Source organism: Hibiscus syriacus, unplaced genomic scaffold (genome assembly GCF_006381635.1).
Source record: "Hibiscus syriacus cultivar Baekdansim isolate YM2019G1 unplaced genomic scaffold, ASM638163v2 tig00110258_pilon, whole genome shotgun sequence".
NCBI lineage: Eukaryota > Viridiplantae > Streptophyta > Magnoliopsida > Malvales > Malvaceae > Hibiscus > Hibiscus syriacus.
The window spans coordinates 944,453-960,447 of record NW_024062649.1 but is presented as its reverse complement, the minus strand read 5'-3'; the positions used below and the strand labels follow the sequence as shown (position 1 = coordinate 960,447).

The 15,995-nt window shown below is 35.7% G+C and overlaps 2 protein-coding genes across 3 annotated transcripts; both read right to left on the bottom strand.

Moving 5' to 3' along the window:
• Positions 1 to 179: 179 nt before the first annotated feature.
• On the bottom strand, positions 180 to 4,261 carry LOC120115154 (gamma-secretase subunit APH1-like). Of its 2 annotated transcripts, XM_039135927.1 has the most exons (7): positions 4,256 to 4,261; positions 2,819 to 2,950; positions 2,525 to 2,680; positions 2,056 to 2,141; positions 1,523 to 1,648; positions 1,179 to 1,306; positions 180 to 648 (listed from the first exon to the last, which is right to left on the bottom strand). In XM_039135927.1, the coding sequence occupies exons 2-7, from the start codon at positions 2,929 to 2,931 to the stop codon at positions 511 to 513; spliced, it is 747 nt and encodes a 248-aa protein (XP_038991858.1). In that variant the 5' UTR covers positions 2,932 to 2,950; positions 4,256 to 4,261; the 3' UTR covers positions 180 to 510. The 2 variants fall into 2 exon arrangements, with proteins under 2 accessions (XP_038991858.1, XP_038991857.1); XM_039135926.1 differs by lacking the exon at positions 4,256 to 4,261 and having other exon boundaries at positions 2,819 to 2,989.
• A 4,116-nt stretch (positions 4,262 to 8,377) lies between these two features.
• Positions 8,378 to 13,679, bottom strand: LOC120115127 (MACPF domain-containing protein At1g14780-like). Its single transcript, XM_039135888.1, has 7 exons — positions 13,301 to 13,679; positions 11,215 to 11,453; positions 10,417 to 10,618; positions 10,257 to 10,334; positions 9,973 to 10,156; positions 9,715 to 9,881; positions 8,378 to 9,093 (listed from the first exon to the last, which is right to left on the bottom strand). The coding sequence occupies exons 1-7, from the start codon at positions 13,544 to 13,546 to the stop codon at positions 8,404 to 8,406; spliced, it is 1,806 nt and encodes a 601-aa protein (XP_038991819.1). The 5' UTR covers positions 13,547 to 13,679; the 3' UTR covers positions 8,378 to 8,403.
• Between the last annotated feature and the right edge of the window lie 2,316 nt (positions 13,680 to 15,995).

Below are 15,995 nucleotides of genomic sequence, written 5' to 3'. Positions count from 1 at the left end.
TTTTCTTCATGCATTTAGGGGATTGTACTTTCATAGTCATAAGAATACGTGATACGCACGAACAAATGTTTTCGAGGAAAACGAAGAATCGATGTAACATAGGTTAAACTAATAGATGAAACAACAAAACTTTCGCAATCTGATCAAATTGACTAATGAAAAGTCTCGAAGATAGATAAGCAAATATAAACATCCGTTGAAGTAGGCAAACTAAGTAGATGTGCCTCTATGGTGCAGGAACTTGTCAATCTTGTTTTGCAGCATGAAATAACACGAAATACAGACCGGTGCAACACGACGCACTATACAAGTCCGTTAGGCATCACGAGCCATAAATAGTACGCATATAATAATCCGCTAGACAGGTTCAAAAGAATGGTCTTAGTTGTTGCGAACATTCATTCATTGAAAAAGGAGACAATACATGGCTCAGATGTTCTACTACTTGCATGAGAAGAACTGTGCAGATGCCAACTAAACGAAGGGTGAAACTGCAAAAGTTTCGAAATTTTATGAAATACCCTGCCTTTGGTTGTCAGCTAATCTCCGCCAAACCATCCTCCCGCAGTGCATCAAGGTCAGGATTGCCATTAAGAAGAGAAGAGGAATCCCGATAACACAGCCATCATAAGCAAAATTTATCAAAGTCTGGAGGAAAAATGTCGGTAAGAATCATTCACAAACGGCAAAAGTTATACGAGAGAAGCAAGGTAATTTTGACAGTACAAGAGGACAAATTACGAATTATCGACACGTCAAAGGAAAAAGTAGTTGTTTGAAAAGCATCAGCTGATTGCTTATATCGTAAACTAGCTGCTGTTAAATGGCCGACATGCATGGAATAAGCATCAACTCATGAGACTACTTCACCAAATTCATTTTTTCACTTCAGTTTCACGCATTTGAGTAAATACTAATCTGACAAGGTATAATAGGTATTTATAACAAACTGAACCAATGGAAAACATCCACATGGCTATAAAATTCAAACCCGAATGCATGAGGCTACCAATGCATAGATTATTGATAGTATCAGTTATTTTATGCCTCAATGTTACATGGATGCTGAATAATCACTGTTTAAAGATTAGAAAACAGGCAAATTATTGGCATGATAAACTGTTGAAACTGAACATGAAAGTGCGGCATAAGCACGTGAAACAGAAGTAGAATGTTACCATCATTCCAGCAGCAAGATGAACAGAGGGAACAAAATACTGGTCCAATTTATTCCCTTCAGCGTAGCCATTAAATGCGATAACCATTGAGAAAGTATGGACCGTTACAAATGCAAGAGCAATAATTGCTGCAATGTTAGATGAAAGCTATTAGAAAAGATAAACTTAACTTCAAGTCCAATATTTACGTGGTTCTTAATATGTGCCAATCCACACTACCTAACCTAGAAATCTGTTCACTAATCCAATCTCAATCTAAGGGTTGCATGATGCTTGATGCATTACATGCAAATGAATATATATATATATATATGTGTGATAGAAATAAAGAAAATACAACTCACCAGAAACAAGGAAAAAGGGTATCTGCGAACACCGATCGACAAAATAGGTTGCTGGGCCAAATGCTGGTGTTAAGAGGCTAAGACAAAAGAATACTGCATGTGCTACACCATGACCTAACCCGCCAGCTGAAGCAGTTAACGGAAATTTGATATCAGTGCATAAATCAAATTAACAAGAAATAATGTTCACAAAGAATATAAAATGGATATAAATATAATTTACTATTTCCAAAAAGATCCACAAGAACAAGAGAAAAAGGGGGATCTTAGTATGGGTAGACTTATGCCTTTGATCTATATTCCCAACGAACATGTCTTTCGTACAAAATGATTCTTCTCTAGAACAAAAATTTACTGCAAGTCAGCTCATAAAATTTCTGATAGAATAACTAAGACGATAGGAGGGATCTCTTTTGCAAAATAACATAAAAATAACCTCTACTATGTCCTACAACAGTTCACCAGATCCAAATTCCCTTTTTCTTATTCAATTATAGAAGCAAGTGAAGAATGGAAGCATCTTCCAATCTTACCAAGAGCAATTTGCATCTTATCAGTCAGATACAAGCGTGGCTTCGAGACCCTATCTGCAAAAGCATCCAGTATGTCTTCTAACCTCCTGAGAAAGACCAAATGCAAGCATTTATCGGCCCATGCAAAACATACTGTTATATACAAGTAAGCAAGTACACAGACTCTATACAACTAAACAAAAATCCCCTTTATATGCCTAAGAATTTGGCTCAATGAAAGATCCATATATATATATATATATATATATATATATATATATATATATAACGAACAAGCTTCAAAGTTCCCCCTAGAACAATGGAATAAAATGAAGGGCCTAAATAACATCAACATAATAAGTAGATTCATTCATTTTGTCATCCCAAGAAAGGATTTAAATTTCCTAATTGTTCAAAAACAATACTACTAATCAATTTCAAATTCAGAAGAAAAAAACAGAAAGGCAAGCAGTGATAGCGATTGGCTTACTTATAAACTTTCCAGAAAAGAAGGCGAAGACCTTCTTGAAAAGCAACGGAGCTGAATATAAGAATTGCAAAAGGCCACCATGATGTTGAATTCAAAGGAAGGAAAGCTCTCCAAATTCCAGATAATATTATCAAACTTATAAGCCAAACCAGCGTACTGCATTCCCAATAAAAAACGAAATCAAAAAGTTACAATTTTGAAGTGAACAACAAACTCAGAATCGAAAAATAGATAAAACCCAGAGTTGGGGTCTGTTTGGTAAGAGAGAAAAAGGGACGGAAAGTGAGGGAAAACCTGGAGAGGAGAGTGAGGATCAAGAAGGGCTTTTTGGAGATAACGGAGATGAAAAGGGAGAGAGACGGTCCTAACGCCACCAAAGCATACCCGATCCCTGCCGCCACCGTCATTATTCTTCTCCGATTCTCGCTTCCTGTCTCTCGTTGCTTTTACTTGAATTGGAATTGGTGAAGGTTTTAAGATTCCAAGCTTTGTTCAATTCAATGGAAAAACTACGGTCTTTTCTCTTTGTTAATACCTCAGAAACAGTAAAAAGTTTTCGAAATTTTCAATATAGTCCTCCCAATTTTTTTTACTACATAATAGGTCATAGTAAAAGGGTTAATCAAGGCTTAATATCAAAATAAATGGCTAAATTATACCCATTTTCCTGAATAGGTGCCTAACCTATTTTTTTGATTCATCCAGTGCCTAACATTACAAACGTTACCTATTTAGGTGTCTAGGTCGTCAACGACATTAATTTTTCATTAAATGACACGTGTCACAATCTAGTGCTTTTAAAATTTTCAATAAAATTTTAAAAAATAAAATTATATATTTAAAAATAAATAAACATTTTCAAATAACCATAAAACTTTAAAAACCTTCATTTCAACCCCTAACCCAAGTCAATCGTCGCCCTTTGCCGTCGACGAAGCTCCACCCGATCTCATCTCCCCCGATGACCAAAATCCTCATGAAATCATGACCGGTTGACGGCTAGTCGTCTGTGAATCTATGTTTTATACCATGTGAATCCTATGATGAAAATCGTGATCCCACACGATCTCGACGACCAATTGACGACAACTACGACGGCGCATGACTAGGAGGATGGCAGGGACTACGTCGACGACGGCGGTTGTGACCGAAAAGGACGATGACGACGGATTAAGGATAGGATTTGGAGATTTTAGGTATTTTGGGGCTTTTTTATAATTTAATAAAAAAATTAGGGCTTTTTATAAATATAATAATATTTTGGCCGAGTGCTCCAGGTGTGAAGAGCAGCTCATCACCAATGCAAGTGGAGTTGTAGCTGAGTGCTCCAGGTGTGGGGAGAAGGTGTCTGCTCCATGTTTTGGCTGTGCCGAGGACTGTGGGTTTTACCTTCACAAGGTATGAGCCGACGCACCCATAGAGCTTATTCATCCTTTCCATCGCAACCATCCCCTTGTTCTTTTGCAAAATCCACCGTCCTCTTATGTATGGGGATGCATCTGCGATTTCTGTGATGGAACATGTGAGAAATTCATTTATCGTTGCTCTTGCAAATTGGACTTTCATATTAAGCGTGCTTTGTTTACATTTAATATTGCTCAAAATAATTTGAAAGTGCTTCAGCATGTTGCCCTTCAACATCCGATCATTTCCACCAAAGAAGATGATGAACAACTTGAAGGTATTAGAAAGTGCTTTGGGTGTTGGGAACCATTAGCAAATTATGAATACTTCTCTCCTCGTTGTGGGTTTAATTTGCACAAGAAATGTGTTGAGCTTCCTCTCCAAACGAATCATATGTGCCATCACAGACAACCTCTTGTTCTGCAATTTAACAACGGACGGCTCTCTTGCAAGATATGTCAAGAGACCCAGCAAAGAGGATTTGTTTACGGTTGTACACCTTGTAAGGTTGTTATTCACATTGAATGTTTATCAGAACCTCCTGCTACTGAAGATAACAGTCATCCACATCCACTCACTCCATTTTCAAGACGAGCAGTCGAGCACCATTCATTTGCGATGCATGTGGCACTGAAGGAACTTATGCTTCCTACATATGTTCTCCATGCAACATATACCCCATTAAAGGTGCATTTCTTTGCCACGCATCATCAAAAGTAAGTGGCATGGTCATCGTCTTTTTCAAAAAGATTTCCTCTCACATGATTTTAGAAGTTCAGACTGTCCAATGTGTCATTGTGAAGTCATCCCAGAGGCTGCAAAAGCATCACTCTGATTGCCCCAACCCGATGCAGCAACATGTAATCCCCATGCTGTTGTCCCATGCATGTCTAATCCCCCAAATAGCGAAGGTGGTCCAGATCTGCTTCCGCCTCTACCCCAAGGAATAGCAGGACCTTGATCAAGCTCATCCACAAGAATAGAATCATCAGAATCCTCAGTTCTTGTTAGACGATGACGCTTATGGACACGTGAGCCACCCTTCCTAACATCCCTGCTGACCTTAGTCCCCAATCCTTGACGTAAAACCCTCCGAGGAGATCTAGATCTTTTCTTGCTCTCATCCATAGATAGCCTGCGTACACCAGCACGATTTCGATGATCATATCGCCTCCTTCCTTCCTGCTCTTCTTCACCCTCTTCATCATCACCTTCATCTTCACCTTCAGCTTCTTCATCACCCTCATCTTCAGCATCATTTTGGTCATCATCTATATCATTCCCATTTTCACTTTCATCTTCTCCAACTTTCTCCTCCGAAGTACTTTGCTCGCAACCACTTAAAGAATATCAGCATGGTATATACAGTAAAACAAGTTTGTATAACTTGCATTGCTGTTTGAAATACGCACCGGCCGATCCCCTGAGCGCAACATTTGGGCAATGCGAGAAGCCGCTGTCCTTGTCTTTGTCTTCCTCTTCTTTCGAATGATGGTAGGACTGTAACACAAATACGGTCGGCCATATACTTTTGGCCTTCGCCTTCGCCTTCGCCTATCACTTGAGCGCACAGGCTCTTCAGATACCATAAAGACAGTAACAGGTTTGTTTTACTGTGTTATGAAAGAGACCGCAGGACATCACTCCTGTTAAGAGCCACACATTTCCATTGAGATACATAGAGTTCGAGGTCAATGGTGCTAACAGGTTGTGAAGGAACTTATTCAACAAGGAACTAAAGATTTAAGAAGAAATAGTGTGAGTCTATATAAAATATTCATTTGTTGCAATTTGAAATTAAATATGAGCACAACGATGAAAGGATTAACTCAAACAAAAGCAGGTATTTCAGGTGATTGCTATTATTCAAGCTGCTCCGACGAAAACAATCAAATTGAACTTCTCTCTGAATTAATTCGACTCACTGAGTCTACTGCCCCCGACTCACTAAGCAATGTTTTCTGGAATGGGACCCATCGAGAGGTAGGCCCCACTTTGAAACGGCGGGACGAAATGAAAAACCGTCGTGAAATTGCAACAAGAACAAGTCAGAGAGCCAATGTGAATTCGCCACGTGGTCAGATTTGTTTCTGTTTTATTTTTTATTTAAATCATCAATATTCGATCGATTGATCATTAATTTGAATGAAATACTACGGAGACATATTATAAATTTACGACTCACTCAATTCAGTTTGTTTCATATTCAGATATGGAATTAAAATCCTTTACAATTCAATTAAGATAAAAAATTATATTTCGATTACTTTTTTACAATTCAATCCTTCAATTTTACACTATGTTCTTTAAATTCATCTTATTAGTATAAAATACGAAACAGATAAATATATATTTAAATCTTCTAATAAAAAGATATTTGAGAAGAAAAAAAAAACTTTATCGCCCCTAAGGGCATCTCCAATGCTGCGCTGCATTGGAGATTTTCTTCAAAGTAGAGATGAAAAAGCTCTCCAGCCCTGCGCCACTTCCATCGCCACAGTAGAGTATTGCTACAGTACCGCGCCACATCTAGCATGGTACTGTAGCTCGCGTTAGATTTAGGGTTTTTTTAACTTAAAATATATTAAATTATAATATATATAAAAATATATTAAAATCAGATAAATAATCATACTAATTTTTTTGTAATTTTTCGGATTTTTTGTATTTTTCTGATTTTTTATATTTATAAAATTAATATTATAATAGTTAAATATTGTGAATAAAATAGAATTAGTGATAATGTAGAGATAGCGCTAGAGATGAATTACTGTTTAATCTCTATAGTAGAGATAGAGATGCGCTAGAGTAAAGATGAGGATTGGAGATGACCTAACGATTGATGAAATCGTTATGGCTGTGGGGGGATGAAAATGAAAGGAACATGGACACCGTGTGCCATGATTTTGGTATGCCTTCCATTGCAAGGGTTCCAAAGTAAATGTCAATTTATATTGTGGACCAACCTCAAGAATAATTTTGTAGTGTACGTCTTACAATCACATGCAATTCCATGTTTAATAGAGCTCGTGATGCAATGATAAGATTATTATTTCTTTCAATTCAGATAATACTTATATTGGCATGTTTAGGGATGGATATGATTGGTTCCGACCCGATCAGATAGGTTTTTTTTTAAAAATTCAGGTTCGGGTCGTATCTTTTAAAGGTGATATTCAGGTTGGATTCGGGTTTAGGGTGAAAAATATCCGACTCGACATGAAAAAAATATAATTTTACCTTATATAATTATGAATAATTACAATAATACCCATATATATTATTTTTTTTCAATTAAATCATTGTTTTTATTGAATAAAAATAATATTTTTTTATTATTTCAGGTCGGTCGGGTTGGTTGAAGGGTATATATTTTTCGGGTTGGATCGGGTTCGGGTGAAGGATGTGAACTTTTCGGGTCGGGTAGGGTTGGCCGAAACCCGACCCATGCCCATCCCTAGGCATGTCAAAATTAACATTCATAATAATTTAAAAATAGGATAAACTATACGGCTAATATCTCAATTATCATTTTTGTTATATTTTGGTAACTCAATTATTCTTTCAAAAATATGTCTAACATTTAGTTTTGGTTTCATTTTGGTCATATGTCATTAACGTCACCATAAAATAATGATACATCATCATTGAAAAGATAAAAAAAATTATATCAATAATTCTATTAATTTTTTAACTATAGATGCTCAAAATAAAAGTAAAATGTAATGTTAGGTATAATTTTTTACCGGATTTACTACCACGGTCATCATTACTTCCGGTAACGCTGTACCTTTTCTTTTCATCATCTTGGCTTTAGTTGCTACTTAATTCAATGATAAATTATAAGGCAACCTTTTACTTTTTCTTTCTTTTTCATGTATGGTTAAGTGATTTAAAGATGGTTATTGATTTGTAATTAAAAAAATGGTTATTGGTCGGGTTGGGTTATATTAGATTTTTGGATTAAGTATACAAATGGTCCCTTACCTATAGGGTATCGTTTTATTAAGTCATTCAACTATTAAAAGGTACAAAATAATCACTCGATTATTCATTATGTTCCAAACTCATTATTTCCTGTTAAAAAATCGACGAATTCTGAGTTGAATGTTAACCTAATGATTATGATATAATAAGATCTGATCCCAGAATCTCAAACAACTATCATATCTTAGTCATCATATTAACGTTCAACTTAGACAACCGCCAATTTTTAACAGAAAAAGATAAGTTTGGAACAAAATGAATAGGCATGTGACTATTTTCCATAAAGCAACATTCTATAGTCAGAGAACTAATTTCTAACTTTTAATAGTTGAAGAATTTAATAAAACAATACAAAAGAATTAAAATAAAATATAAATTCATTTTTTTTTCCTTTTACACGCTGAAGTATATAAATCTCTAATCTATACATACAATAAAACCTGAAGTTTTCTCATTACAAGAAAGAAAAAGAAAAAGCTGAAAAAAAGTCATGGATAATCCAACAATGCAAACTTTACTTGTAAGCTAATCTTCCCACTCTCATTGACAAGTCTAGCTGCAGTTACCAACCAATGTCCCGGAGCATTATGTGGACCCCGCACAACCTCGGATACATCGACATATTTCAGCAGTTTTTTCGATTGGATCGGTTCCGGCGGCCCGTCGGGGTACACACCCGAGTTAAGTGTGGTTGGATCTTGTTTCTGTTGTCCGTTTGTGGCCGACGTGAATGAAAAAGTCATGCTTAGATTAGTGAGGAAATTACCCTTACGGAACGTTTCGGGTGCAGTTCCCCACTCGGTCCTCCGGATCGTGCAGTGAGGTATATGAGTGTAATGCAGACGGAGATGCAAAACCGTCTTCGGCCACTTCCCTTTGCTGAGCAGCTGTGCCCCGGTTACGATAAAGACACCACCTGAAACTTCTTGCAGCCAGTTAGGGTCGTGTTTAACGACGGATGTACATACATGCGAGTATCGTTTCCATCTGACCGGCTCTAAAAATTGATCATTGGACGTATAGTCGTCGGAACCTCGCCATTGGCTAGGTTTGCCTGATGTGAATGACATTATACTCGGAAGACTCGAGAGATGCTGTATGTGTAATGCTAACCGGTTGCATTTTTTACCTTCCAAGTACAACCGGAGGCCAACTACTGGTTTTAAATCGCTTGAAACCTGAAATAGAACAACAAAGAATTTCTTTAAGTTTATCGAATAGTAACAACAGAAAATCGGACGAATCATGGCAGAAAAATGCAATATAACGTACTTTAGGATGAACTCCGATAAATTAGACGAGGCAGCAATGCTCACGTCGAGCAATGTCTCCTTAAAAATATATACATGCATGCACATACACGTATGCAGAGATAGAATAGGAAGATAGAACTACAGATGAATGCATTTGAACGTCCTTGGACCATACCCGTGTCTGAAAATGTGTTGAATATGAGTGTCGGACATGAGTATTTAAAGAAAAATGCAGAGTTAGAGAGATATGGGTCGTTCGTACTATACGAGTACCAATCATACTGCAGTGACGTTCATCTTACTTTTGACTGTCGTTACACTAGCATGTCGCTCGTAGAGTTTTCGTTAAGTTGGGTTTATATGCTATCATATGATTATCTAGTGCATTAAAATCGATCGTTTCCCTAACCGACTTTGTGAATTGTGGATTTTGGTTCGTACGACTCTTCTGTTAAATACGAAAGTAAAAACATAATAATCCAGGTAGCAGGAACAAAAACAAAACAGAGAAGCTGTAAGGTAATGATTTATAGGTTGTATGACTACCTGCGTTGACTTGACATGCATCTTAGGACCCATGCAAGCGAATTGCAGGGAGGGACAAGAGGCTTTTTTTGTCTGATGCCTAAGTGGCAGGCCGGAGAACATAGGCGCCCATTGTTGTGGAACTTGAAACTCCAAGAAAAACCGTAAATCCTCGGGAACAGGCTTGTCTACGTACAGATTCAGCGAGTTAAAGAACCTCATAATCACATAAAACTAGATGAATATAAGACCGACACATCCAGGCAATTGAATACTTACAACGAAGGTATAAGTTGATCGCATGACTAAGGTATCCACTTCCGGGAATCCCGGTCAGAAGAGAAGTAATCGGTACGAACTTGAACAAAATTCCTTCTGGCTTAGTAGGTACTGTCTGAAGCCAGTTAGAGTGACTATGCAAGAACACATTACCACCTCTTTTTGAACAAATGATAGTGAGTCCCTGTTCAAGTTGAAAAAAAAGGAAGATAAATAATTCATGGATTGTAATTATCATTTAAACGAAAATCGCAAACAGCGTAAAACTCAAATTCTAGACTCACATCTTTGCTCGATGTTTCTGCAACGCTGGCCAACTGCATGGAGTTCGACTGCAAAATCCGGTTAAAGACATCGGGCACCTACATAAATAAACGGTGTTTAGAACGGTGTTCACTTAATAAAAGAAGAAAGAGACCTTAAGTTTCAGTGAGATGCTAATACTTTTTGCTTGCCGTCTCGAGATTTTCTCTGTAGTAATGAAGGGCTATTTCCGTCGGAAAACATAACATCTCCGAGATCCTCCAAATACCCTCTGAGGTCGGACGTAGGAATGGTAGAGGAATTGTTTTGTCTCACACATATTAAATCTTGACCTCCAATAGCCATGCCAACTATTATGTGTGTCCCAAATGTCTGGATGAACCTGCCTAATACAAATTATTAGTATACACTGCATGAAACCAATAACAATGATATTCATGAATGCCAAGTAATGAAAATGGTTTATTACAAATATCGATCTCGATTAAAATTCTTACCTTAAACGAATGACGAAAATTGCAGAGGTATATAGTTTATATGCATTAGAGAAACAACACTGACAGAAAACTAACTCAGATGGAAATTCTATACGTACTCGGGAGTCGTGACGAGGTTTACACTACACATATCGGTCTTTTTATCCGAATTCCGTACTTTAAAAATTATTTAAGATTGCTTCCTATGTGGAAGATTATATGTTCAATCTAATGATCAATCAAAATGATTCCACTACTTTGAGAGCAAACAGTGAGTTGCATAAGGAAGTTGAAAACGCATATCACAGCTCCTCCATCATCTCATACATGATTAGTTATGCTATGCATATAGTCACGTAATCGACCTAAGGAGTCGTTAACCGCATAGGCAAGAGTGCTTAACATACAGTTTCACAGTACTGCATGGACCTGTATGATATATCTTTCATATATGGTGATTCTTAATGCAAGATGTTGCACAAGTGATATATCGAAAAGCTACCTAGCCAATGCTGCCGGATCCCAGTGAGGCGGAACCGACTTCTTGACTCTGTCGTTCAGTACAAGTGGATATGCTGTAAGGTGTAAATGATACAAAGAAATGAAGTAACCATCGAAAGCAAGGTTTTTGGTGTCTGCAGCATCATGAAGCCAGTCTCCAGTCAAATCGAAAATACTGTTAAGATAGCCCGAAGGAACTTTTCCTTGTATCGAAGACTTCTGATTAAGTAACTCAGACATCTGCAAGAGAAACAAGATTTGGGACAAAATGTAAGGTACTACATCAATAGAACACCAAATAAATTTATTCAAAAACATGTAAGGCTCATTGCAAGCACAGCATTGAACAAATTGCACAATTCTAGATAGTTTCAAATCGAACCCTGCCTTCATTTTTCCAACATCGTTAAGGTTACAGTAGAACTCCCTCCAAATAATTGAATATTACGAATTTTAAGTGTTTGTCAAAGAGTTTACAGTATAATAGGCACTACCTATACGACTAAAATCAGCCATTATTCAGGGACAGAACTACACTATGCTTGGGAGCCCCCACACCCCTGGGAATTTTGTCTAATTGTATTTTAGGTACCTGTCACTTGAAGAATTAGTCAAATTAAGCCTCCCCTAATTCTCTAGTTTAAATGTTTAATAGGTCCTTGTTCTTTTGAAGTTAACCAAGTTGACCCCTCTACGAATTTGGTCCTGGTTTCGTCCCTGCAGATCTTCGAACCTATTTATTGCATACCAAACTATTGAAGAAGAAACCTTGACAAAAAGTAAGCCAACATTAACAGTATTAAAAGCTCTTTGATCATAAGGTAGTTGTAAATGATAGAAAGGGAAACCTCCATACGACTTTTCTCTGTTTATCCCTATGTTACTACAACTCAATTTCCCGGAAGTACCCTTTTCTGGCATCTTATAGGTAAACTTTTTCTCTTGCACAGTTAGGATATCCAAGACTTTTCATTTTTTATCCCCATGTTATTACAACTCTTCACTTCCCCGAAAGCACCCGTGTTTGGAACATATTCAACTATGGATATAGGAGAATTCTCATCTTAAGTACATTAAGCATAATTAGGGCTGTAAATGAGACGATATAGATCATGAGCTACTCAAGTTTGATTCGGTCAAAATTCAGTCAACACTAATATCGATTCGACTCAACTCGAGCTCGAACTCGACTCAAGTTCTTAACGAACTAAAGCGAGATACTTGATAACCGACACGAAAAGCTCGCGAGTAACTCAAAAAAATAATATATTAAAATTTTAATGTTTTTAATTAAATTATTAATAATATTAAGATTTATATGTTGTTTTTTTAATACAATATAAGGCTTTCGTGTACTTAATGTTCATGTTCAAACTCGAGTTTGAGCTTCGATTGAACTAAGCCTGAGAACGTTTCAAGTTCAAGTTTTTTCGAGTTCGAGTCAAGCTTAACAATTTTAAGCTCGTGAGCTTTCGACTCGAGTTAATTCAACTTTAAACTTTTTGAGTCAACTAGAGCTGACCAATACTCAAACTCTAAGCCGTGCAGGATACATCCAAGATGCAAACACAACTCTAGTAATCCGTGTTAATAAAACCCAGATTTCTTTTCCTAACAAAATATATCATCAAATTGCAAATTCTCATATAGATTTCTTTCCCAATCCTAATACTTTGAATTTGATATAAAGGTGTGCACTTGGTCGAAGGATTTGAAATAAACAAAATGCACATGTGACACAGAGTTTACTTTTCAATTCCATCCCCACCAATCCACCATTCCCAAGAAGCACCCACCGAAAATGATTTTGTATAACAAGCTAGTTGCTATTTTTGAAAACATAAAGAAAAGTCAAAATTCTACACTTTCCAAAACCCACAAGTCTAATTCTAAAATGCAAGTTGGACATCTCAGAATAGTATTAGCCCCTTTTGCTTTTGACCCAAACCATGCAAAAGCAAAACAAAAACGGATCAATCTAGGAACGGAAGCAAATCAATTCAAATTTGAGCAAAACCCGTCTAAATTATGCTTTCAAACGCATAAAACAACATATACAAAAGCTAAAAAGGAAAGATAAAACAGACCTGATTGAATTCAAGAACATCAGATTTGAAACGAATACGATCGCCTTTATCAAGACGGATATCTTGAGAAACACCTTTGATGGTAAAACCAGCACCTGGGAACACAATGTCTTGTTTATTTGTTTCATCGAGAAACACCAGCCTCGTTCCTTTAGCGTACTTCAACCTGAAATCTCCAGTTACATCAAAGCCTTTCCCCAGAGCTTCCATGGCAACTACCTCTATCGGCTTCCCTGTTTCCGCCATACGCAGACCTCAAAAAAATCCACAAAAAAAAAAGCAGGAAACAACAGCAGTGGCAGAAGTAGCTTTGGGTTTTAGAATCTGAGCTCTGGGTTGATGATAGTTTTGGGAGAAAGGGATGGGAAATAGTAGAAAATTTGAGGGTCAGCTTTGCATTATTGAATGCCATATTTGAATGGGAATTATATAATGGCGTGGAGAACGTAAAGGACAAAAGAGAAACAGTAGTTCGGGGGTTGAAAAGCAGGTTTTCTAAGAGTATAAACCTTCCCCCATTAGTCAGGAATTTGTCTGTTGTTCAGACGATAAATTTGAATGGTAAAATTAGAGAAGCAATTCTCTTTGAAAAAAAATGGAGATAATTATCTGCAGGATATGATGATTTCTATTAAACTATAATATTAAATGGTTTGCATGAAATATTATTTTATACATTTGAGTTAATTTCCACCAATTGTCCTTCGATTATGACATTATTCTAAATTAGTCCCTAAACTTTTAAATATTCTAATTTCATCCCTAAACTTTGACTAACATTCTAAATTGGTCCTCAAACTTTTGAACATTTCATTTTTTCATCCCCAAACTATGATCTTCATTCTAAATTGATCCCTAAACTTTTTGAACATTTCAATTTCATCCCAAATTATACATATATACTAATTGCATCCATTGTTAATAAAATCATTAGGCCAAGTCATATTATTATATGTTTGAGAAAAAAATTAGGTTAAACTATGGTTGAAACTAATTATATATTTGGATGAATTTGGGGATGAAATTAGAAGATTCAAAAGTTTAAGGACTAACATAGAATGAGAGTCATAGTTTAGGGATGAAATTTGAATGTTCAAAAGTTTAAAGAGTAATTTAAAATGAGAGTCATAGTTTGAGGATGAAATTAGAATGTTTAAAAGTTTAATGACTAATTTAAAATGAGAATCATAATTTAGGAACATAGATGCAATTAACTCTATATATTTCAAAAACCATTTTTCCTTTTAATAAATAAATCATTAGAGTAAATATATTAATTATACTTGTGGGTAAAGTACACAAACGGTCCCCAGACTATAGAGTATTGCTTTATTAAACCCTTCGACTATTAAAAGTTAAAAAATGGTCCTTCAGCTATGGAATGTTACTTTGTTGAGTTCATCAACTATTAAAAGTTACAAAATAATTACAAGACAATTCATTATGTTCCATACTCGTCATTTTCCGTTAAAAATCGGCAGTTGTTTAAGATCGACGTTAACATGATGACTGGAATATGATAGTCGTATGAGATTTTGAGATCAAACGTTATCACAATCAACAAGCTAACGTTCAACTCATAATACAATCAATTTTTTAACGAAAAATGACGAGTTTCGAACACAATGAATAGTTGGGTGACCATTTTGTAACTTGTCATAGTCGATGGACTTAATAAAATAATATCATACAATCGGGAGACTATCTGCGTTCTTTACCCTTTATTTTAAAACAATATATCTATGTCGAGTTGTCGAGAGAAATTATAAAGAAAATAAATTTTGTAAATTTTAAGGAGGTTTAAAAAAATAAAATAATAAAATAATAATAGATTAGGAGATAAATACGTCCCTATTTGAAATATTTGAAATAGAATTTCAATTACGACATCACATAAACTATAAGATGATAATGACATAGAAGAAAAGAAAGAATGAATGAATGAAAGAAAGAAAGAAAGAATGAATGAATGAAAGAAAGAAAGAAATTATGGATTACAATTGACTTATAATTCAACAAAAAAACAACACACTATATACCAAAATATCTTTGCTCTCTAAACCCTAGCGGCCTTATCCTTTTCTCTACAATTTGTACAATTTTTATAGATAAAATCAACTTTCTTTAATTTTGTTTAATCGACGATAGCATCGGTTTTGATGTTGATTTTCGATCGTTGGTTATTTTTTTCTCTTTGTTTTTTATTTTTAATTAAAAATAAGTATGTCTTTATGACACATTTATCTCTGTCTTTGTGGCACATTTATCATTGTCTTTTGGTAGTTTTCGATTGTTTGGTCGTTATTTTCATTTATCTTTTTTTAGATTGAAATTGGCATCGTCACGACTGATCAAGATGATGTTTATTTGTTATCATGTAGATATCCTCTGTTTTGGACCTCAGATTAATTTAGATACGCGTTTTGTGTTCATGGATAGTTTTATCATGTCGTTTGACTTACGATTTGTCGGTGGTCTTTCAATAACTTCATCTTTTTTTGGTTCGTTTGCCGATGCAGTCAAATTTATTCGTATTTTTATCTTGTTCGAGCTTTTTGGTTAGGTTTTTTAACATTTTCCTTCTTTGGTCCTTGTGTGATCTAAGTGGCTAGTTTTTGTGTCAGTGATTATAGGAAAATGTCCAAATTATAATTTAGTTTACGTTTACGGTTATAATTGTAAATCTTCATTGTAA